This window comes from Artibeus jamaicensis, unplaced genomic scaffold (genome assembly GCF_021234435.1).
Source record: "Artibeus jamaicensis isolate MK-2021 breed Jamaican fruit bat unplaced genomic scaffold, CSHL_Jam_final contig_585, whole genome shotgun sequence".
Lineage (NCBI taxonomy): Eukaryota > Metazoa > Chordata > Mammalia > Chiroptera > Phyllostomidae > Artibeus > Artibeus jamaicensis.
This window is the reverse complement of record NW_026521894.1, coordinates 2,545,708-2,568,447: the sequence shown is the minus strand read 5'-3', so window position 1 is coordinate 2,568,447 and position 22,740 is coordinate 2,545,708. Positions and strand designations below refer to the sequence as shown.

The window sequence follows — 22,740 nt, the reverse complement described above, 5'->3', positions numbered from 1 at the left end:
CTGAGATACTCCAACTGCCTCCCAAAGGGCAGGCCATGGTGTGCTAGCCTCTGCTTGTTTCTGCCTTTTCTGCTCCAGGTGGCTGAAGCCTGGCCTGAGCTCAGCTGGCCCTGGGGCTGCAGCCTCATTACAGAAACACCAGTGCCAGGGTGATGGAGGCCCGGGAGCCTCCCCCATGTGTGCATGCACACACACGACAGGCACATACATGTAGTGGTGAGGCTATTTGGCCTGCTTCAGTCTAATAAACAAGGATGAAAATGGCCAGACCTCCTGCTGAATCATAATCCCCACCCCTCACCCAACTGCACTGTGCCCCAGGTCATTGTTCCTCTCTGGCCTAAGCAGGTACGACATGGAGTCGGGCTTGGCCCAGGAGACCCCAGGCCTTAGTCCAGGGAGGCAATCAGGCCCTTGATGGGCCTCCAGCATGTCTGCACCAAGGCTCAGCTCCCCAGGACCCTGCGCAGAGGCCAGCTGAGCCCTCAGCACACAGTGGCAGGACTCACCTGTGTTGTTGAGTCCAAAGAGCAGTGGGCAGGAGATGGTGAAGGAGAGGACCCAGACGATGGCGATCATGACGGTGACCCGGCGCTTGGAGCTGTAGCGTGTGTTGTAGAGCATGGGCATGGCCACAGCTGTGTACCTGCAAGGATGTGGAGTGGGGGCCCCTCCACAACATGCACAACCAGACACCCCACTCTTTGGGGGTGGAGAGTTGGCCCACCTCCATGAAACTTGCCTGTCTACTCTAAATCACCGCTCCTGTCTGTGCCCAACTCTAACAATGAGGACAGCTGGTATTGTGGTAATGTCTGACTAACTGCTTAAGATCAATCCCGGACCATATCTTTTACTCCAACCTCCCCACTTGGACATTAGGCTTTGTGAGGGGCCATGGCCTGGATCTCTGTGCTTCGGAAACTGTACCCTTCTACACATGAGCTGAGCCACTGAAGGTGGAAGTGTCTGTGGAGGAATTGGTAGCTGAGAGCAAGGGCTAAGCCCCATTCAGCAGAAAATAATAACAATGGCAATCGTATATAATCCCTCACATTCCTCTGCCCAGCACTTCTCATACGTTGGCTGGTTTCATCTTCTAAGAATCCTACAAGGAGAATAGGACCAGGGACTCTCGCCTGTATGTAAGAATTAGTGAAAGGCTCTAAAGATATATCTTAGAAAGGTGAGCACAGCCTGGGCCCTCTTGGTCAGGTGCCCTGTGCTAGACATAAACCACATCACCAGACACTATAACTCCAAATGGGCAGCAGTCATCATCCCTGGTTTCTAGACGATGAAACTAGGGTTCTGAGAATTTCCATAATCTGCCCAAGGTCACCTATGTGGAAAGTGATAGAACCAGGGCATCAGTCAGAATCAAGTGCTTTTTCTCTACACCTGCCTGGGTATGCTTGGTAGCATCACTGTCCAAAGGATGGTACTTTCCCAGCCAGACATGCATGCACCTACACATATGCGCATGGGCACACACAGATGCACACATGTGCAATGCACATAAACTCATGGGCTCATAGGCACAAAGCCAGCCACATAGCATCACAGACAGCCTGACCCTGAAGGAAGGGTGGGGCAGCCTGAAAGGGAAACGGCCAGGGCCGCCACTCCCACCCTGCCTGGGCTCACCTGTCGATGCTGATGGCGCACAGGTTCAGGATGCTCGCTGTGCACATCATGACGTCCAGAGTGACAAAGATGTCACAGTGGATCCTGCTGAATTTCCACTCGCCCACCACCTGGGGACAGAGCAACACAATAGGTGGAGGGCAGAGGGGAGATGAGCTCAGGACTGGTAGCTTGGCTCTCCGGGGGGAGATCAGGCCACGGGCCAAGAGGGCAGCTGTGAGGGTCTTGTGGGTCTGCACCCGGGGTCTGGGGGAGAAGAGGAGCTGCAATGGGGGTCGTGCCCATGGGGTCTGAGACCCTTGTCCCTAGTCCCTTTCCTCCTAGGCACCCTGGGCCTCTGACAAAGGGAGAAAAGAGGAGCAGGACAGCCCCCTCCTGGTGACTGAGCAGGGCAGGGCCCACGCTGCCATTACAGCAGAGAACAGGCCTTCTTCTAACCTCGCTCATCCTCAGTGCTGCCCTCTTTTCTGCTCTGGGGCATGAAGACAAATGTTGGCATTTACGCTCAGTGATGGGCCCTGCCGCTGCCATTGTTCAGTGTGGAGAAAACAGCAGCTCCTCCTGGAAGACAGGGGGCCTCTCACAGCACTGCCTTCGCTGGGCCCCTCCCACGTCGCAGCACAGGGGCCCCTTGCACCTCAGTGCAGCACCTACCATGTGGGCAGCAACTGAATGTCTTAAGGGGCGGGTGGGGCAGGACAGAAGAGCTTCTCTGGAAAAAACTAAGTCTACCTTTTGGCACCACTGGGAGAGTTCTGGGCCCACCAGGACCACTGCCCCATTGAGCCTCTCCTAGACTAGGTCTTCAGAGCCTCTTTCCTGTCCCTGGGGATTTAGGTCTGAGATTGTCCCTCTTTCCCATGGGCCCTTGGTATGTGCCAGGCTCTGCCCCAGACTCTAGAGAACAGCGATGAGCAGTTCCTGCCTCAGGGAGCTCTCAGTCAATCCCCTTTCCCAGAGGCTTTTCTGGAGCGAGAATACAGGCGGCTTTCCTCCACAGTTTCAGGAGCAGCTCCTCTAGGGCACAGCTGGGGAGCTGACTCAGCGACACAAGAGAATGTGTTGGTGGCCACTGTTTCTAGAACACCTGCTGTGGGCATGTACTTTATCTCATTTACTGTTCTTAACACACAAGAGAATGTGTTGGTGGCCATGTTGAACACCTGCTGTGGGCATGTACTTTATCTCATTTACTGTTCTTAACACACAAGAGAATGTGTTGGTGGCCACTGTTTCTAGAACACCTGCTGTGGGCATGTACTTTATCTCATTTACTGTTCTTAACACACAAGAGAATGTGTTGGTGGCCACTGTTTCTAGAACACCTGCTGTGGGCATGTACTTTATCTCATTTACTGTTCTTAACACACAAGAGAATGTGTTGGTGGCCACTGTTTCTAGAACACCTGCTGTGGGCATGTACTTTATCTCATTTACTGTTCTTAACACTCACACAAAAGGGACTGCTTGTGTCCGGTCACGGACGGGAACGGAGCTCAGAGGGTGCGCCCAGCTAGGGTGCAGCAGGGCTGGAATCTGGGGCAAGTTCTGGGCAGCACAACTTACACTCTCTCCTAAGCTGTCTTGGGAAGGTCCATCAGACTTGTTAAAAAGGAAATAATGATGTAAAAAGTACTAAATAAATGAAGTGTGAAAAGAAAGATTATAATAGCTAGGGGGACAAATTTGGGGTCAAATTAGAAAAGGGACTTGAGCCAGATCACCCGGTGATTCAGCAGCAGAGAAAGAAACAGCCCCCAGGTTTTTCTTTGCACCTTTGGACACCATACATTGACATTCTTTTTTCTTTTCTTGTGTTTTCTTTTTTTATCCTCACCCAAGGACAAGCTTATTGACTTAGAGGGACGGCAAAGGGAGGGGAAAAGAGTGGGAAAGATACACTGATGTCAGAAAGAAGCACTGACCAGTTGCCCCTCATTTGCATCCTGACAGGGACTGAATCCTCACCTAGGCATATGCCTCAGCTGGAACTGAAACCTCAAACTTTTGGTTTATAGGACAGTGCTCCAACCAATGAAGCCACATCAACCAGGGCACATTGACATTCCTGCTCATATGAAGCTGAGACCAGCGGGACGGTCCCTGAGTTAGCTAGGTAAGTCCGAATAATAAGTAGCACATATTAAGCACCTATGTGTCAGGCACTGTTCTAAACACGTACACTGATATCTGTGGAATGTGACAGCAAGCCTCTGAAGCTAATAACATGGATGTCACCCTCAAAACCTCAAGCTTTACCCTTCCTGCTCCACAGCTTCGCACACTTTGTTTCTCTGCCTGGAGGGCAGGTGCCTTGGCTCCCTCCCCTGGATAATTCTTCTGAAGACATCACTTCTTCCTGCACGATCCTTGTCCCTACATGCCAAGTCCCATGCCCCCTGTGTGTGCCCACATCTCCTGTGGGGACTCTCCACTGTCACCTCCACCAGTGGTGTCCTCATTGAGGGCAGACCAGTGCTTTAGAGCTCAAGGAGGGTGTAGGACATAGGACTGCTCAATACATGTCGAATGAGTGAACACATAACTCTGAGCTCTTAGTCTGTTCACATTTCAATTTCATCTCTTTATCTGGAAAATGCACACAGTAAAACTGCCCCTCAAAGGGCTGGGAGGTCAAAATGGCATGGTACCTGCAGACAAGTGGCCCATGGCTCTCCTCTGTAGGAGCTTCTCCAGATGGAAAGTGGTTGAGGTGGGGACTGAACCCCACCCTCCCACTCTAGGAGCGGTGTACTTTCCAGACACTGAGTGGAATCAATGTGAGTAATGCACATCCAGTTCCACATGAGACAGGCGCTGACATGCCAGGCTACTGGAGGCACTTAATATCGCTGCAGGAACAAGACGGAAGACTCTAGACACAGCAGAGGGCTGCAAGAATACTCTGATGAGATGTTGGAATCGAGCGAGACTCCACTTGGAACATTATCTAGGGACAATAAATAGCCGAGACAATGTCCTGGGAGTAGGACCCACTGTCCAGCTCTTGCTGGGGTGGGAGACTATGGGAAAGTTTGAGCACAGCCCTCTGAGACGCCATTCTCCACTCTGCCCTCTGAACACTGAGCTTTCCCTCTAAAACAAAGGCACGTTGAAAATATCCGTTCAGAGGACTCCGAGGTCAGTAGGAGGCCCAGCACAGGCCGCATACAGCTTTGACGCTACCACAGAGTCTGGGCAGGGGCAGTGGGTCTGACAGCCCCAGAACCCATGCCCGCAGTCCTGGGCAGAGCACGCCTCACTCCGGGGAGAGGGTGCTTCTTCGCCTGGGTATGGGAGGGTCCTCTCTCTCTGAGTGGACAGGAGCGACACTTTTATGTAGTGCTTCTTATGTGCCTGATTCCATTCCGAGCATGTTTACATAGTCACCCATTCAATTTTCAAACAATGCTATGAGACAGACAAGGAGAGGGACACAGAGGGAGGTCTTCTTTCCTGATGCTCTGAGGCCTGGACCCTGCTTTGAAAGAGAGCGGGAGGGGACCCGAATTAAGGAGGGGCTGCTCAGGGAGAGGCCTCGGACAGCCCAGGGCCTAGCAGAGCCCAGGGGCCGCGGAGACCTTGCAGTCACGGAGGAACTGAAGCCCTGGCTGTGGCGCCTGTGTTTTTATGTTGCTTTGTGTCTCTTGTTTCCTTTTGGTTTTTCCTTAAGATTCAGTCAGGTCGTTTTGGAAGTCCCAGCCTGTTTCATCTGTACTAAAGGAAACCAGAGACTGACGGCCCAGAGCTCCTGGGGGCCTGGGTGGTGGTGGTGGCAACAGGAGGGGCAGGAGCCACCATGGGGAGAGGGGACAGGGCAAAGGGCCACTGATGGCCAGCTTCTCCTCCCACTGCAGCTTCTTCTCTTTGAGAACTTCTCTGCACCGACCTACAAAGGTTTCATGTTTTCTTCTAAAACAAGGGCTCGCCACCATGGCACAGGTAAACTCCTCTCTAGCCTAGGGCAGGAAGGAAACAGCCCAGTGATCTTGATGACCTTAGTATCGGTTCTTCCCTGAGCGCCAGGCAGATTCTGATGCAGTCAGACTCCACCCCAGAATCCTGGGCAGAGAAAGGGGCAGGATCCAGCAGTGCACACTCACAACCCCAGACCCTTCCACATCTGCCTGGCAGCTCTGAAAAGCATCCACCTGGAGGTGGGTCCACTTAGGGACTTCTATCAGTGGCTTCTCCCTCTGCTATGTAATCTGGGTGAAGACAGGCAACTTTTCAAAGCTTCAGTTTCCTCTTCTGTAAAGTGAGAAGAGTAGTATCGACTCCCAGGATTAGCATGAGTGCTTGCTGACTCTGTGTCTGAAAAATGCCTGGCACTGTGCCGGGGCCACAGCAGGGGTTGCCTACTCACTATTCTGAAGCACAGAGCTGGGCTCTGTCCTGGGCCGAGCAACAGTGACTCCCTGCCCTTTCCTGAGGAAGGGTTTGCAGCACAGTTCACAGAGGCCTCCGTGAACCAAACCCACGCGCTAGAACAAACTGGGGAAGAGGAGAGGGGGAAGGAGAGCACAGAGCAGCAGCCCACATTTTTGAAGTAGGGAAAGAGAATGAAGAATTCAGGCCTGGAAGCAGGAACATCTCCCGTCCTTGGGGGTCCCCATCAATTACTCCCATTTCCAGCAGGACCTAACAAACCGCCCCGCAGGCCAGATGGTGCACCAGGTTGGACCTGGCAGTTGTGTGTTACTGGAGGGCTCACCTAACTTCTGTGAAATGATGATAACAACATCGGTTTCTCAGGGCTGCTGTGAGGACTCAATTGGAAAAGGCTATATGTAAAGGACTTAACACAAGCCCTGGAACCTAGTAAGGACTCTATCACTGGTAGTTGGGATTGTTAAGGAGACAATTTACCCATTTTATAAGGAGAAAAACTGAGCCCACAGTAGAGGAACAGACCATCTGAGAAAGCACCGGGCAACGTGTGGGTGGGAAGCAGCGACGAGCCTGGACTCGAGGCTCCAGCACTATGTCTTCTGGAGAAGGTGCCGGGTATGGCAGGGCCCAGACCTACCTCCAGGTAGACAACCCAGGGCATGACAAGTGTGGCTACAAGGAGGTCTGCGACAGCAAGGCTGACGATCAGGTAGTTGGTGGTGGTCTGCAGCGCCTTCTCACGAGACACGGCCATGCACACCAGCACATTGCCAAAGACGATGATGAAGATGAGCAGGGTGAGCAGCGTGGCATAGTAGTTATAGTGGGGCTTGTAGGCCTTCCCGTCAGACCCATTGAAGGGCCGGCTCCAGTTCTGGCTCTCCGGATCGTCATCGTACCAGGACAGGTTCAGTGGATCCATTGGGGTAGCAGGGCCACTGAATGGCCGGGCTCTGGCCAGGAGAAAGGGACACAGGGAGTGAGCAGGAGGACCTCCCGAAGCATGCTGCCCCCCGTGGAGGACTCTGGAGCTAACACCAACCACTAGAAGTTAATAGAGAGAATTCTCCAGCCTCGCAATGTTAAGTTTGGCATCTAAAAATTTTCCTAAAACATTGAGGCCTGCTGCCACTATTTTGCTAGCAAGTTCTTACAGATGGCAAAACAAATGAGCAAGTATAATTTTTTAAGAAGTAAAATAAAGTAAATGCACTTGAGAAGAGCTGACCATTTATTCATTCATTTATTCAACAAACATATATTAAGCACATCCCATTCACCACACACTTAAGTTCATGAGGAGGTCCAGCTTCTAATGGTAGAAACAGAAATATGCATTCGCTTATTCTTGCTTCTACAAATATTTATTGAGCACTGTTCTCATAGTTCTAGAAACACAGGTAGGAACAAAATATACATAATTTTCCAACTCACAATCTAAAATCAACAATAGCCAATTAATTGAGCAATTAAATCTGTGAGTGGTAGGCACTAGGAAATGGGAGGGGGAGAGAGACACATGACCTAGCTTAGAGATTTAAAACAGGCTTTCCAGAGGAAGTGATGTTCAGCAGATGCCTGAAGGATGTGTAGGAATTAGCCAGGTGAAGAGTTAGGAACCAGGGGAGGTTCTAGACAAGGGAATCAGCATATGCAAAAGACAGAGCCAGAGAGCAGGTGCCATGGTGGAAGCAGAAAAAGAGTTGGGCCAGCTGAAGCATGGAGGGACTTGGAATGAGTTAAACTGGGGAGGCTACAATAGCTGAGACCATAGAGAATCACAGAGGGCCTTACAAGTCATACCAGCAGTTTAGACTTGAGTCTAATGGCAGTGGGAACACCACAATCAGATTTGCCTCTCGGAGAGAAGATGATGACTGTTGTGTAGAGAATGGAAGGGTGGGGCCCAGCAAGGTGGCAGCACACCATCTGGGAGGCTACTGCAAGAACCCCCGAGAGAGATGATGAGGTCTGTGCACGAGCACTGGGAGCCCTGAGGCATGGGCATCCCATTCCACAGGGGGTGGGGGGGTGGGGGGTGGAGAAACGTCCTGAAAGAAGTGTCATCTGAGATGAAGGAGGAGGAGTTAGCCAGGCAACCTAGGAGGTAGAGGGAGATGTTCCAGCCAGACAGAACACAACACAGTCCCAAACAGCAAATAGTTCTGTTAGGCAAAAAGTGTAGGGCATGATGGTGACAATAAGGAAAATTAAACTGGAGAGCCATTCATGGGCCAGATGGGGCTTCGTAAGCTTGGGAGCTCCTGAAAGGCTGGGTGCAGAGGACTGACTCCATTGGATTGGTGTTTTAGAGGGGTCACTGGCTGCTAGAGCGTAGAGGGGACCTTGGGGAGATATGAGGTGTGGCTGTAATTCAGGTAACAGGTGGTGGCTGCTTAGACGAAAGTAGTGGGGATGAGAATGCAGAGAAATGTTCAGAGTCAGCAGCTAACCTGGAAGTCAGGTTCATGGAATTTGGTCATTGCATAGATGTGAGGCAGGAGGAGCACTGGGGGAAAACAGGGAGAGACGATGTCAAGGATAACTCTGAATTTCTGCATTGGGTTCTGGGAGGCTGGTAGTGCTGCTCACTGAGAAAAGGAAGCAGGGGCTCAGAGGCAGGCTAGCAAGGCCTTGATGAGCTTGACAGCCTGTGTTTGGTTGTGATTGAAACATAATGCACGTATAATAGAGTCAGCTTTCCTGTTAACAAAAGTGCTCCTACTTCACACACTAGAATTAAATTTATCAGTTTTCAAGGCATTCTGCATAAAACACCATGATTTTCAGGTGCTGTGGTACCCAAGTAGGTTTGAAATGCACCGATTTATGCCATTCAGGATGAACATGTGCCCAAATCAGGGCGGAGGGCACATCAGCCAGAATAGGTCAGAGGGGACCCCCACCTCTGACCTGAGAGAAGGGTCTGCTCCCATCAACACCTTCATCCCTCTCTGACATACCTGCTATGCTAGCTATCAGCAGAGGAGCATGAATGATAACCTACCCAGCACAACCACTCTGGAGTCTCCAGGGAAAGCAAAATGCCTAATTCCATGTGGGATGCCATGGAATGCCACCCATGCAACAAGTCTTCCCACTCAAGGTAAGGAAGCACTGTGTCCTATTGATGCTGTCTTCTGCAATCTGAGTGGGCCCTCTTCCCATGTGGAGCACACAGCAGGAGACCCGGATGTATGTACTGACCAGGCAACAGGGGCTACTACTGTCAGTCATTTACTCAGCATCCATCGAGCCTGCTGGGCAGAAAGCACAGAGCCAAGAAGTGTTGGAGGCCTGGAGACCGGGAAGGCACAAGCACCCACCCAGCGTCCTGATGGTGCCCCTCTGCCCTTCCTCCCATCCCCTCAGTCCCTCTCTGGGTAGGGCCTGTGGCATCTGGTGGGGCCTCTCAGGTCTCTGTCGTTCCCACCCAACCCATTCTCTACACCCAACCAGACTTGTGTTCCCGCAGCACCATCCTGAGCCTGCCTGTGAAGATGGCTTTGTCTACTTGTACAGAATTTGACAGTTTGCCAAGTTCTTTTCTATTTTTAATATACTATCTCACTTATTCTCAAAACAACCTCTGAGGCTTGTCACCATACAAATCAGAAAAGTGTCTGGAAAACTTCATTTCCTTTTTCTCCAGTCACCGAGTCCCTACATATCCTTCATGGCAAACTTGCCCAGAGTCCTCCTGCCCTAGGGCCTGTCCCAAGTCTTCCTAGCTGGATCTTCTTCCTCCTTCCTCAAGGCTTCTACAGCATTGCGTCATGATTTTGCTCTGGAACACACCCCATTTGTGAGTCTGTTGTTTTCACTGGGGGGTTAGCATCTCAAGATTACACCATGTGTTGCTTATGCCTCATCTTCTTCATGGAATAATCAAAAGAGCATACTAGCTCGTTCTTCTCATCCAACTCCTAACGCTGTGATTTGCAGGCAGTAATGATCCACAGAGGTTTGCTGAACTGAATCAGAGTCTCTGTGAGCACACCTGGGAAGAACCCCACACACATACTTGAAAGTAACTATTAACATAGGCCACCTGATGAACAAGTGTCAAGAGTAATGCAGCCTGAGTATCATGGGTATTGCATGTTGCATCTCCAGGAAGCAGGCTGAGGAGGAAATCAGCATGCAGGAAATTTATTGCTCTCAGGCTCGAGACTTGCAGGGAAGTGAAGGAAGCAGGACTGGGCAGGGAAGTCAAGCTGCTTTGCAGTTACACCACAGGCCCCAGGTGTCCCCCCCGAAGAGCCTTGCAGAGTTGCCTGAATTAGGGCAACAGGGCCAGGCCTTTGTCCCCTCTCATAGGTCATGGGCTGTCCCAGAGGAAGGGTTTGGACTTGAGAAAGGCATCTCTCTTCGGCAGTGGGCAATCACCAAGCAGGTGGACCCAACTGTGAACTGCCATTTGTCGACACTCCCAGTAGTCAGGGAAGGAGCACATCAGTCGTACAGGGGGTCCGGGTGGCACCCTACAGCACCCACTACAGTGGGTGTTCAGAAATCAGAGAGCACATGGCTGCACATGGGTTTGGCTGCGGTGCTCATGGAAGGCTTCCTGGAGGGGGTAAACTTAAACTGGGACTTGAAATTGTGGGTACAATTTAGATGGCAAATATGAACATGGTAGGTGGGGGGGGGGCAAGGTGAACACCCATTCCTCAGGGAAACAGTGAGTCCCTTCACTCACAGCTGGACAAGGATTCACTGTTACATTTAATTTTCCAATCAGTATTTATTTACATTCTTGTTGATTTTTGCTGAAACGAATGTATTATGTTCACATTATAGAAAAAAGGGGAAATCGTAGAAAATGCCTAAGTGCCTCAAGACCTTATTAACATCTCGGTACAGGGTTGTCTTCTGTGTCCTCGGCACCCTTCCTACCTGGGGCTGAGGTTTCTCACTGGCAGAGGCTGCCCCGCTGGCTCTCCCACGGTACCAAGCAGGAGGGCAGGAACTCAGGCATCAGCAAATCCACTCCCGCAGATAAGGCATGTAGCACGAGAGGTACTAGTATAACGTAGGGGCTGAGGGCCAAACAACCTGGATTCAAACCCCAACTGTACCCTTACTAGCTCTGGGACCTCAGCTACTTGTCGTTCCTGAGCCCCAGTTTTCTCATCTGCAAAAGGGAGACACAATTATCATTGTGAGGATAAAGTAAGATGACGCATGTGTGGCCAGCACAGATAAACCCTCAAGGAATGTTAGTTAACTTTAAAAACCAACCAAGCAAAAGAATGAAAAGGAAAACAAAAGGCAATGTGCATTCCTGAGCCATGTTCAGGGTGTGTGTGAGCGACCCCCGGATGGGGCAGCGGCTGGCCGGGCAGACCCAGCCCTCCCAGCCCACCTGCTGTACAGTCAGCGACCCGTCACAGCAACTGTATTTCCTCGGCCCTGACACCGAATTCCGGGTAAGATGCCCCATTGTTTCATGTAATCCTAGGGAAAAAAGTACCATCAAACCCCAGTAAGCGCTAAGAAGGGGTCAATTGTAAAATGAATTCTGATTTCAGAGACATTAAAATGTTGGTGGGGCGTGTTTCAACTCAGGATGAATAAAATACAGTGCGCTCCCGGCACTTCCCTACCTGCATTTTCCCAGGAGGCCTGAGAAAGGGGTCCTGATCCTGCTCCAGCACCACCCCTCCCTCTTTCCCTGCTACCCATGGGAAGACGGAGCAGGGAGAGGCCACGCTGTGGTCTCTCTGCCTCCAGGGGCACCTGGAAGACCCCTCAGATTCCTACCCTCCAAGCTTCTCCATCCAGGTTGTCTTTGCCTGTGAGAAGGGGAGAGCACCAGGTCACCTGGCCTGTCCTGGCTCCAGAGAAGCCAGGTGAAGTCCACGCCCCTCTGGTGTCCGTGGGGGACAGCAAGCCCACACCGCAGCAGCCAGCACTCTGGCCTCGCCGGGATGGTCTAAATGTCTTGTGTTTTTTCTTTTGTTTTGTTTTGAAATGGAGATTGGCTAAATGTATAACCTAAGGTGACTTATTCTTAACAGTTAGAAGACTTTTCAGATACATAAGATCACATTATTTTAACTTTTTTTCTGTTGTCTGAGTAAGCATTTTGATTTGGACTTATGAAAATACAATCAACTTGCTCGCCAACCTCCATACATGACTCACCTTCACCTTCCTCTCAGGTGGTTCCTGCTTCAGGTGTAAAAGCTCCAAATCACGGTCCCCAGTCACTGAGCATTTAGCGAGCACCAAATACATATGTGGTCACTGCCATTTCTTCCCATTTTAGTGGTTTAGCTACACAGTCCTGTCTCCTTGGAGAGAAATGGATGATCTAACCTTGCTGCTAAGGACATCCACAAATTCATCTTCTGAAGCTCGAACCCCCTCCCTCCCAACGTGGTGGTATTTGGAGGTGGACTTTGGGAGCTGGGCAGGTCTAGAGGAGGTCACCAGGGTGTGGCTTTCCAACAAGACACATGGGATAAATTGGGGTGTGTGCATTACCTGGGCCAGAGGAATGAGGAGCTCACCTTTCCAGCCTCAAGCTCCTCTGCCATTTATATTTGGTGCCTTACAAATGGAACAATTTTCTGTGTGTGCCCTAATTTGAAAACTTGCTAACAAGTTTTCCCTATTCCTCTGGGGCAGGAATAGGGAGCTGGGACAGGAGGGGAGTAGGTGTTGTGGTGAGGATGTTGGGAGACTCAAGAGTTGGAACATTTTAGTTTCAGCTAATAGCTAATAAGCCTAGTAATAAGTGTATGTAAAAAGGTATTGTTTCAGCAACTGCAGGTATGGCCCACTCTGACTCCAGGAGACCCCCAGCAATTGACCTCTGTGCTCCAGGAAAGACCATAAACAGTCGAAGTGGTGTCCAAGTCATTGTCTTCCAGAGAGAGACAGTCCACTGCCCAGGACACAGATAAGGAAAATCACTGGTCAGTGGGTGAAAGGATGTTAGGGAAATTGTTGGACTGAAGCTTTTATCTGATGAACCTCTTTCCTGAGTCCCAAATCCCTTACCTACACTTTGTTCCCTTGAATTCTAAACCCCTTACCTGCACTTTTGCCCCTTATAAAAAACCGGACTTAAAAGGAAATGTAGGATGGCCTGTTAGGGCACAAACCCGCCGTCTAGATCGGCGGGCATCTGAATAAAGTGCTCGTGAAGACTCAAGCCCTGTCTCTGCTTATTGGGTCTGGTAGGTGACAGGCAGCATGAATGCGGCTTTTCTGGTTTCAGGGAGATGGGCTCATACCCAGCCTGCAAATAGAAACAGCTTCTGGCAAGTATGCTGGGGTTAGGGGGGCACGTGGACGAGGCCTTTAAATCTCCACAGTTTGAGTGTGTTCCCTAACACCGACACTTTCTCTCAGGAAAAACTTGGAGGCTATTGTCACCCTTGGTCACCAGCTTGCTGGGGTGGTCAGTGTCTTAGGGCAGCTGGGAGGAACCCTGGAGAACAGCTGCCTGGTCCCAGAGGAGAGAGGAGAGGATTCCTTTTCTCTGGTTTTAATTTGATTCCACTCTCCAGCAAAACTCCAGGGCCCAGGGCCCAGGGCCCAGGGATGGGGCTGAGAAACCCTTGGTGCAGTCAGTCTAAAACTCAAGCAACCCTGTTACCTATGCTGCCTCTTCTGCAAGTTTGGCACGTGAAGGAATCAAGTTGTCTAATTAAAATTTAACAATACCTTATCAGGCTCATGGCGGGTGAGACACTAGCTGTCTTAAACACATCATTTTTTCCCTCTTTTCTAAGACTTGAAGCATTTCACTGAAAAAAAGAGGGGGGGACTTTACATTTGCATTTCAAAAGCAGCTTGTTGGAGTGACTTCGGCTGGATGGGAATTGGGAGTGAGTGGGTAAGGGCTCCCCTTCAGACCCCACAATTTGAGCCACTCCTGCTCCTCCAGTCAAAGATCCAGGCTGTGTCTTGGGAGTGGGCCCTTCCCCAGATCCCCCTGTAGCTGCAGGAAGAAAGGGTGGAAGGGAAAAAAAAGACGGGAAGGAAACATCTGCATTCCTTCCCATTCCGGAGGTAAAAGAAGAGTCACGAAATAATGCCTTGCCTACTGCCCACAAGGGCTACCTCTGCAGGCGGCGGAGGAACCAGGAGCCCAGGAGCCAGGACCTCGGGCTCCCTGAGCCCCAGGCCAGGCAGTCAGAGGCCTGAGAGGGCCTTCTGGGCCAGACCTTGCTGAAGGCCACTGTGTGGGTGGAAGGTGTAGTTCCATCTTATTTCCTTGGGAAGGCCTGTAAGCCCTGGGGTGGCTGGCGGTGGGAAGGATGGTGCGGAAGGGTCTGCGGATGGGGGTGGAGGAGGAAGAATGGAGAGGAATGTTGCAATGAAGAAAAGGGAAGTCTGAGTAGAACAGAGGAAAATTGTAACAGCGGGGAATTGTAACCCACCCCACCATTCTTTTGACAGTGTGAGTGCTGACTGTGACTCATGTGCAGCTTGTAGATCAACAGCATGTTTGTATGAGGAGCCTAGGAACTGACTTCAGATGCCGACCCCAACCATCAAGCATCTCAGCTCCACAAGTTTCACTGACCTGTGACAGTGGAGCCAGGATGACTAAACCAGGGTGACACACATGGGACTGTCACCTGCCTTATCAGAACGAACTGCGCTCTCCTGCACGTAGAGGTCTTTACAACACCCCCCCCCAGCTCTTTGTTCTGTTCCCATCTCCCTCCTTAGAAAAACCTCTGCCTGCACTGAGGTGTGGAGATGGGCTTTGAGACATGTTTCCCATTTTCCAGGTGGCCAGCACCTGAAAATAAACCACTTTACATCAGCACCTGCCTCTTGAGTATTGGCTTTCATAGCAGCAGGCAACGGACCTGCAGCCGGTTACCTGAGTGAGGGTGGGGTGATGGATGCTGTCACTCCCAGGAGAGCCCCTCCCACCACCCCGAGCATCTTTCCCAGAGTCCTAAGATATGTAGGAGAGTACGGTGGTGAGGCTAGGGGCATGGTGGTGAGTGAATACTGACTGGCTCAGGCACCAGCATTCACTCCGGAGGTTCCTATTTAAGGAGAGGGACACCCTCCCTGCCCAGGCACAGGCAAGGTCCATTCCCAGAAATTCCTTGGCACTAAAAGTTCAGGGGAATGGTGAGGGTAACCCACCCCCTCACTGCTGAAGGGGGACGAATGTGAACAAGACCTGGGCTAGTGGGGAAACCTGCCCTCCAGTGGCCTGGGGTGGGAAGGAATGCCACCCACTGACGCCATCCCCACTTTGTGCCCCCTCCAGGCGTGGTGAGCCTCCCCAGTCCAACCTGGAGTTCTGCAGGGCAGCCGGGCAGCAGTTGGGGAAATTGTCTCAATTTCCTCAGAAAGTGTGGAACAGCTTGGATGAATCTCTCCCATTCTTGCTCTCTGGCTGTGTGACCCCACCCAGCTGGAGCCAGGAGGGTAGGCATAGTCTTGAGGGCCCTCAATGGACCAGCCTGAGGTTCATAACCCAGTCACCTGCTCACATGCCTCCCCGCTGGCAACCTGCACTCGCTGAAGTTGAATGTGTTCAGTCCCCCTTGCCTCCCACCTCAGAGCAAAGGGAAGCTCTCCTTGGGTGCTCATTCAACTTCTTGTCACAAAGGCCACAAACCTCCCACCACAGGCACCCTTGGTCCATCCCCTTGGGTCCCAATGTCCCAACTCCGGACTAGGCTCCACCCTTCCACCAGGGATCGGCATTCAGTCCTGGCTAGTGCCCTCTCCCTGCGCACCCTTTGGGTCAGCCTTTCGCCAGGAAACCCTTCCTGATGTCCTAGCTCAGAGCCATCCTCTTACTCAATGCTCTCAGAGTACACGTGCTCCTCACTAGCACTCATCACAGGTCTAATTAGGTCATTATTTGTTTAATTATTTGTTTAGTGTCTGCTCTCTTGCCAAACTGTGAACTACACCAGCTTAAGAATCATACCTGGAGACTGAGTGGTGTGGCTCAGGACAGGGGATATTTCTGCCCTCGCAGGCCCAGCTGCTCTGGAGCCCTCCCTTCACACGGCCAAATCTGAGTCTGCTGGGGCCTGGTAAACAATGTTGGCCTCACCCTGATGACTCCCTGAGACCCTGCCCTACCACAGAGGTCTGTGGACACCCAGAAGGGGGCAGCTAGACTCGGTGTACCCTGGGACTTCTGCTGAGTGGCTCAGGCCCAGCACTGGCACCAAGTTTGAACCTGTATCAGTCTGGTGAGCACCATGCACCCCTATGCAGTGACTCACAGAGAACCTACTTCATGTGACTTGAGTACCACCAGTGGTTCTTATAGTGACTGAGCCTAACAGACAGCCAAGAGGCAGAGGCAGATGGAGGCGGATCTCCAGGCACCTTGAGACTTTTGCTGACCTGCCCCTGGGCTCGGTAATGGTGAAAGCTGGCCTTGGTGTGCAGCTTGGTCCTTCCCATGTACACCCAGGCCCAGCAGAGGCAGCCACAAACTGCAAATTGCCTTGTAGTTCCAAACAGGTTGTCCAGGGCCAGTCATAGGCAGCACCTGGCATTGACTTGAACCACAGTCCCTCACAAGAGGCCCCCAAACCAACACACCCAGTGGCCAGTTTTAAACAGCATCACAGCAGAATCCAATTGGCTTCACAAGTGGCATATCCAAAGGGAGATCTTGGCAGGCACCAGACCCAGCTGAGGTAAATCCCACTGTGCGTGTTAGCACCCACATAGCAGCTCATACACCGAGGTCAGGGTCGATCCTCCCAGTCAGCCAGCCTAAGGGTCTACCCCACATATGAACAGGCCAACAGCACTCAAGGCTAATTATAACAGGAGGGCTCACATAACCAACACAAGGGTCATTACCAGACTATGTAGCTCAAGTGAACAAGGAGACCACTGGGTCCCACCTACTACATTAGGCCACCCTCACAAGACTGGGAGAAATAGCAGCTCTATCTAATATATAGAAATGAACACAAAAAGTCAACCAAAATAGGGAGACAAATATGCTCCAAATAAAAGAACAGGAGAAATCCCCTGAAAAAAGAGCTAAATGAAATGGCAACAGGTAATTTACCAGATACAGTGTGCAAAAAAATGATTATAAGGATGCTCAAAAAACTTACTGAGAAGTTCAAGAAACTCAGGGAGAACTTAAACAGCATGAAAAAGGACATAGAAACCATGAAAAAGAACCAGCCAGAAATGAAGAATACAGTATTTAACATGAAGAATACACTGGAGGGAATAAACAGTAGGTTGGATAAAGAGCACTGCATCAGCAATTTGGAAGATAAGGTAGAAGAAAACACCTAATCAGAGCGGCAGAAAAATAATCCAAAAAATCATGCGGCTAGTTAAGGCACCTTTGGGACAACATGAAGCATAACGACATCAGTATCACAGTGGTACCAGAAGGAGGAGGGAGAAGAAGGGATTGAGAACCTATTTGAAGAATTAATGGCAAAAACTTCCCTAGCCTGGTGAAGAAAAAAGACACACAAGTCCAGGAAGTGCAGAGAATCCCAAAGAGCATGGACCCAGAGGCCTACACTGTGACACATTATGATTCAAAAGCCAAAGGTTAAAGACAAAGAGAGAATCTTAAAAGCGGCAAGAGAAAGACAGTTATCTACAAGGGAGTTCCCGTAAGACTGTGAGCTAATTTCTCAACAGAAACATTTCAGGCCAGAAGGGATTGGCAAGAAATACTCAAAACTATGAGAAGCAAGGACCTAGAACCAAGATTATTTCACTCAGCAAGTCTATCATTTAAAATTGAAGGAAAAATAAAGAGCTTCCCAGAAAAGAAAAGCTAATGAACACCAAACCAGTAGTACAAGAAATTTTAAAGGATCTTCTTTAAGAAGAAAGGAAAAAAGGGGAACATAGCTATAAAGAATAAAATGACAATAAATACATACTCATTAATAATCACTTTAAATGTAAATGGCTTAATTGCTCCTATCAAAAGACATAGGGTGGCTGAATGGATAAGAAGACTATACACACACACACACACACACACACACACACACACTCCTTCCAAGAGACCCACCTGGGAACAAAAGGTACACACAGACTAAAAATAAAAGGATGGAGAAAGAAATTTCATGCGAATGGAAATCTAAAAAAACTGGGGTAGCAATACTTATATCTGGCTAAATAGACTTTAAAACTAAAGCTATAGTAAGAGATAAGTAATGTAATTGAAGCAGTAATCAAAAAACTCCCAACAAACAATGTCCTAGCTACATGCCTTCACAGATGAATTTTACCAACTATTCAAAGAAGAACTAGCATCTTTCTTTCTCAAACTATTCCAAAAAATTCACGAGGAAGGAAGACTCCTGAGCTCATTTAATGATGTCAGCATTACCCTAATTCCAAAACCAGATAAAGACACTATAAAGAAAGAAGATTATAGGCCAATATCCTTGATGAACATAGATGCTAAAATCCTCAACAAAGTATTAGCAAACTGAATGCAGCAACACATAAAAAAGATCATACACTATGATCAAGTGGGATTTATTCCAGGGATGCAAGGTTGGTACAATATCCACAGATCAATGAATGTGATACACCACATAAACAAAATGAAGGATAAAAAGCACATGATCATATCAATAGACACAGAAAAAGCATTTGGTAAAATACAGTACCCATTCATGATAAAAATGCTTAGCAAAATGGGAATAAAAGGAACATACCTAAACATAATAAAAAAGCCATATATGACAAACTCACAGGCCACACCATACTCAATGGGCAAAAAGTAAAAGTGTCTCCCTTAAGACTGAGAACAAGACAGGCATGTGCACATTTAACTCCTTATTCAACATAGTACTGGAAGTCCTAGCCTCAGTGATATGAAAAAAAAAAGAAGAAATAAAAGGTGTCCATGTTAGAAAGAAAGAAGTAAAACTGTCACTATTTGCAGATGACATGATGCTATACATAAAGAACCCTAAAGATTCCACAAAAAAACCCCTGTAAGAATGGATAAATGGATTCAGTAAAGTAACAGGATAAAATATAAATATCTAAAAAATCAGGTGCATTTGTATATACTAATAATAAACTATCACAAAGGCATACTAAGAAAACAATCCATTTAAAATTTTATCAAAAAATACCTAAAAATAAATTTAACCAAGGACATAAAAGGCCTGTACTTGGAGAGTTATAAGACACTGAAGAAAAAATTGGAGATACAAATAACTGCATTCATATACTGTGTACAGGGATAGGAAGGATATATATCATTAAAATGTCCATACCTCCAAAGCAATATACAGATTCAAGGCCGTTCCTATCAAGATATCAATAACATATTTCACATAACTAGAACAAATATTTCAAAAATTGATAGGGAATCACAAAAGATTTCAAAAGCAACCTTGAGAAAGAAGAATAAAGTTGGAGGAATCATGCTACCTGATATCAAATGATACTACAAGGCCATAGTAATCAAAACAGCATGGTATCGGCATAAAAACAGACACAGATCAAAGGAACAAAATAGAGATCTCAGAAATAAACCTATGCTTTATGGTCAATTAATATTTGACAAAGAAGGCAAGAACATACAATGGGGTAAAGACAGTCTATTCAGTAAATGGTGTTGGGAAAATTGGACAAATACATGTAAAAAACTAGACCACCTTCCTTTACCATACACAAGAAAAAACTCAAAATGGATTAAAGACTTAAAAGTAAAATTTAAAACCATAACTATCCTGGAAGAAAACCTAGGGCCCTGACAGGTGGGGCTCAGTGGGTTGGACAGTGTCACACAAACTGAAAGGCCCCCAGTCTGATCCCTGGTCAGGGCACGTGCCTGGGTTTTAGTGCAGGTCCCTGGTTTGGGATGTGTGAGACGCAATTTATCACTTTTTCTCTCTCATATGGATGTTTCTCTTCCTCTCTTTCTCACTCTCTTCTTCTCTCTCTAAAAATAAATAATTTAAAAAAAGAAAACATAGGTAGTAAATCTCAGACAGCTCTTATAGCAGTATTTTTCCTGCTATATCTCCTTGGGGAAGAAGAACAAAAGAAAACTAAACAAATGGGACTGCGTTAAACTAAGAAGTTTTTGCACAGCAAAGGATACTATCAACAAAATGACAAGACAATTTACTGAATGGGAGAATATATTCACCAATGATACATCTGATAAGGGGTTAATAGCCAAAATTTATAAGGAACTTATAAAACTCAACGCAAAAAAAATCCAATTTTAAAAAATGAGCAGAAGACATGAATAGACCCTTCTCCAAAGAGGACATACAGATGGCCAAAAGACATATGAAAAGATGCTCAACATCACTAATCCTCAGAGAAGTACAAATTTAAACTATGATGGGATACCACCTCATACCAGTCAGAATGACTATCATCAATAAATCAAGAAACAACAAGTGCTGGTGAGGCTGTGGACAAAAGGGAACCCTCAGGAATGGATGGTGGGGACGTGGATTGGCGCAGCCACCGTGGAAAGCAATACTGAGTTACCTCAGAAAATTAACAATGAAATTCCATTATGACCCAGTGATTCCACTTCCAGGAATATATCCAAAGAAAACCAAAACACTAATTCAAAAGACTATATGCACCCCTATGTTCATTGCATTCAGAATAGCCAAGATCTGGAAGCAGCCCAAGTGCTCAACAGTAGATGAGAGGGTAAAAAAAAGTCATGATACACTCACACAATGGAATACATTCGGCCATAGAAAAAGAGGAGATCTTACCTTTTGTGACAGCAAGGATGGACCTGGAGAGTATTATGCTAAGTGAATTAAGCCAGTCAGAGAAAGACAAATGCCATATGATTTCAGTCATGTGTGGGATCTAATGAACAAAATAAACTAACAAACAAAAGAGAAACAGACTCATAGATAGAGAGAACTGACTGACAATTGTCAGAGGGAATGGTGTTTGGGGAGGCTGGGTGAAAAAGGTGAAGGAATTAAGCAAAAAAAAAACCCCAACAAACTCATAGATACAGACAACAGTGTGGTGATTACCAGAGGGAAGGGGTGGGGGGAGGAAGAAGAGGGTAAAGCAGGATACATGGGGACAGAAGGAGGCCTGACTTTGGGTAGTGAGCACACAACACAATATACAGGTGATGTAGTATGGAATTGTACGCTTGAAACCTATATAATATTATTAACCAATGTTACCCCAATTTTTTAAAAAGAATCATAAAATTATCTTGCCTTGTTACTCTTCTCACTTCTCAGTACAGTCATGGAAGTGGTAGGTGCTCAACAAATGAGAGGCATTCCCGGGTGCTACTATCTCCTCCAGATGGGAAGGAGCCAGTCCCAGGGTCTCCTCCTACCCTGGGTGTTGCTTTCCCTCTCTGGATCCTTCTCGAGGGGTACCGGTAGCCTCCTCTGAGGTCTGTACATGAGCTACAAGGTCCCAGTCATGGTGACAGCTGGGGTTGAATGCCCTGCTGGTCGGGGTCCATCCAGGAGCTCTCCCGCTGGGCCATCACTGGGGCACGCAGGGTTATAAGTATTGGAAGAGAAAGAGAATGCCTGCGGGTGAAGGGGAGTATAGGTGTATGTAGGGGGGGGGGAATAACCAGAGTTCTGGAGAATAGGAAGCACAGATCTGGTGGGGATAGTTCTGGGCTCCTGGAAAGCCCTCGGGGATGGGGTTTCACAGCATCTACATTAGCAGCATCCAGTGTGAGTGTGAAGTTACAGGCCAAGGTGACCCGGAGCCCCTTTCTCACTCAGCGCTGATTGGCAACTACAAAGCATGTACAGTGAGCACACTGAGCACTGCTGAGACTCAGGGCTCATCGACGGAGCTGCAGGGTAAGGTGGGGGTCTGCCAGGGAGAGGCGGGAGCACACACAGTTCCTCACCCAGCTGTGGAAAGGTGGCCACAGAGAGACCAGAGGTGAGCATGATGGGAGCCTCCTCATCGCTGATGCTCCCATCCAGCAGAAACGCCTGCTGTTTCTGCTTCTCCCAAAGGTGGCCAGGTGTCCCTGGAAGTGTGGACTGCCAAGGACTTCTGAACTTTATGTTCTCATTTCCAGGCCAGGGGCCCCTGGGTATACCATGTGGTGAGGCAGGGTCCGGGGACACAGTGAATCCAAGAAGGGATATCTGCCTGACAGTTGCATCCCTGTGGATTTTGATGGCTCCGTAAAAATGTCTCCTTGCAAACTGTCAAAGTGTCACAAATTAATTAACTGTTAGCTAGAGTGACTCAGTGGAGAGGGGGTGGGGGAGTACCGCTCGGGTAGTGCTGAGCAGGGTGGTGGCAGTACTGTTGTTCTCTGTGTGCACTGCCTTTTGATTAAAAATCCTCGCTTCTCAGCACTGTGCGAGGGGAGGGGCAGGTCACTGGGCAGCTCACGTGCGTGAGGAGCAGAAACTTGGCTACTGGGTAGCAGGGTGGAGGGCGTGGGGCCCAGGGCCCCTTCCCAGAGGAAGGGAACGCAGTGGGGGGAAGGAAGCAACTAGAAATTGGGAGATCTAAATTCAGAACAGAGCCCACAGGCTGGCACTGTTTTCTTTTATCCTTTTTCTCTTTTACCCTTCCTCCTCACTTTTCCCCCAGGAAGAAAAGAACTGGGGAGATGAGCTTGTTTCGCCCTGGGGCCAGGCCAGGTTACAGGAGCCTGGGAAGCTGGCTCACTGAACTGCCCAGACCAGACCAGACTCTCCGGCAGGAGTGGGAGAGGAGGGAGGGCTGGGTCTCAGACCAGCC

The 22,740-nt window shown here is 48.9% G+C and overlaps 1 protein-coding gene across 2 annotated transcripts in view; it reads right to left on the bottom strand.

Annotated features, from left to right (window-relative positions):
* The window catches only part of DRD2 (dopamine receptor D2), a 68,751-nt gene that overhangs the window by 6,000 nt on the left and 40,011 nt on the right, over positions 1–22,740 (bottom strand). For both annotated transcript variants that reach the window (XM_037163108.2, XM_053670373.1), the window contains exons 2-4: positions 6,677–6,992; positions 1,648–1,757; positions 510–646 (exon numbers count right to left, since the gene is read on the bottom strand). In XM_037163108.2, the coding sequence (XP_037019003.1) occupies positions 510–646; positions 1,648–1,757; positions 6,677–6,961 (532 nt within the window). In that variant the 5' untranslated portion in view covers positions 6,962–6,992. The remainder of the gene's footprint in view (positions 1–509; positions 647–1,647; positions 1,758–6,676; positions 6,993–22,740) is intronic.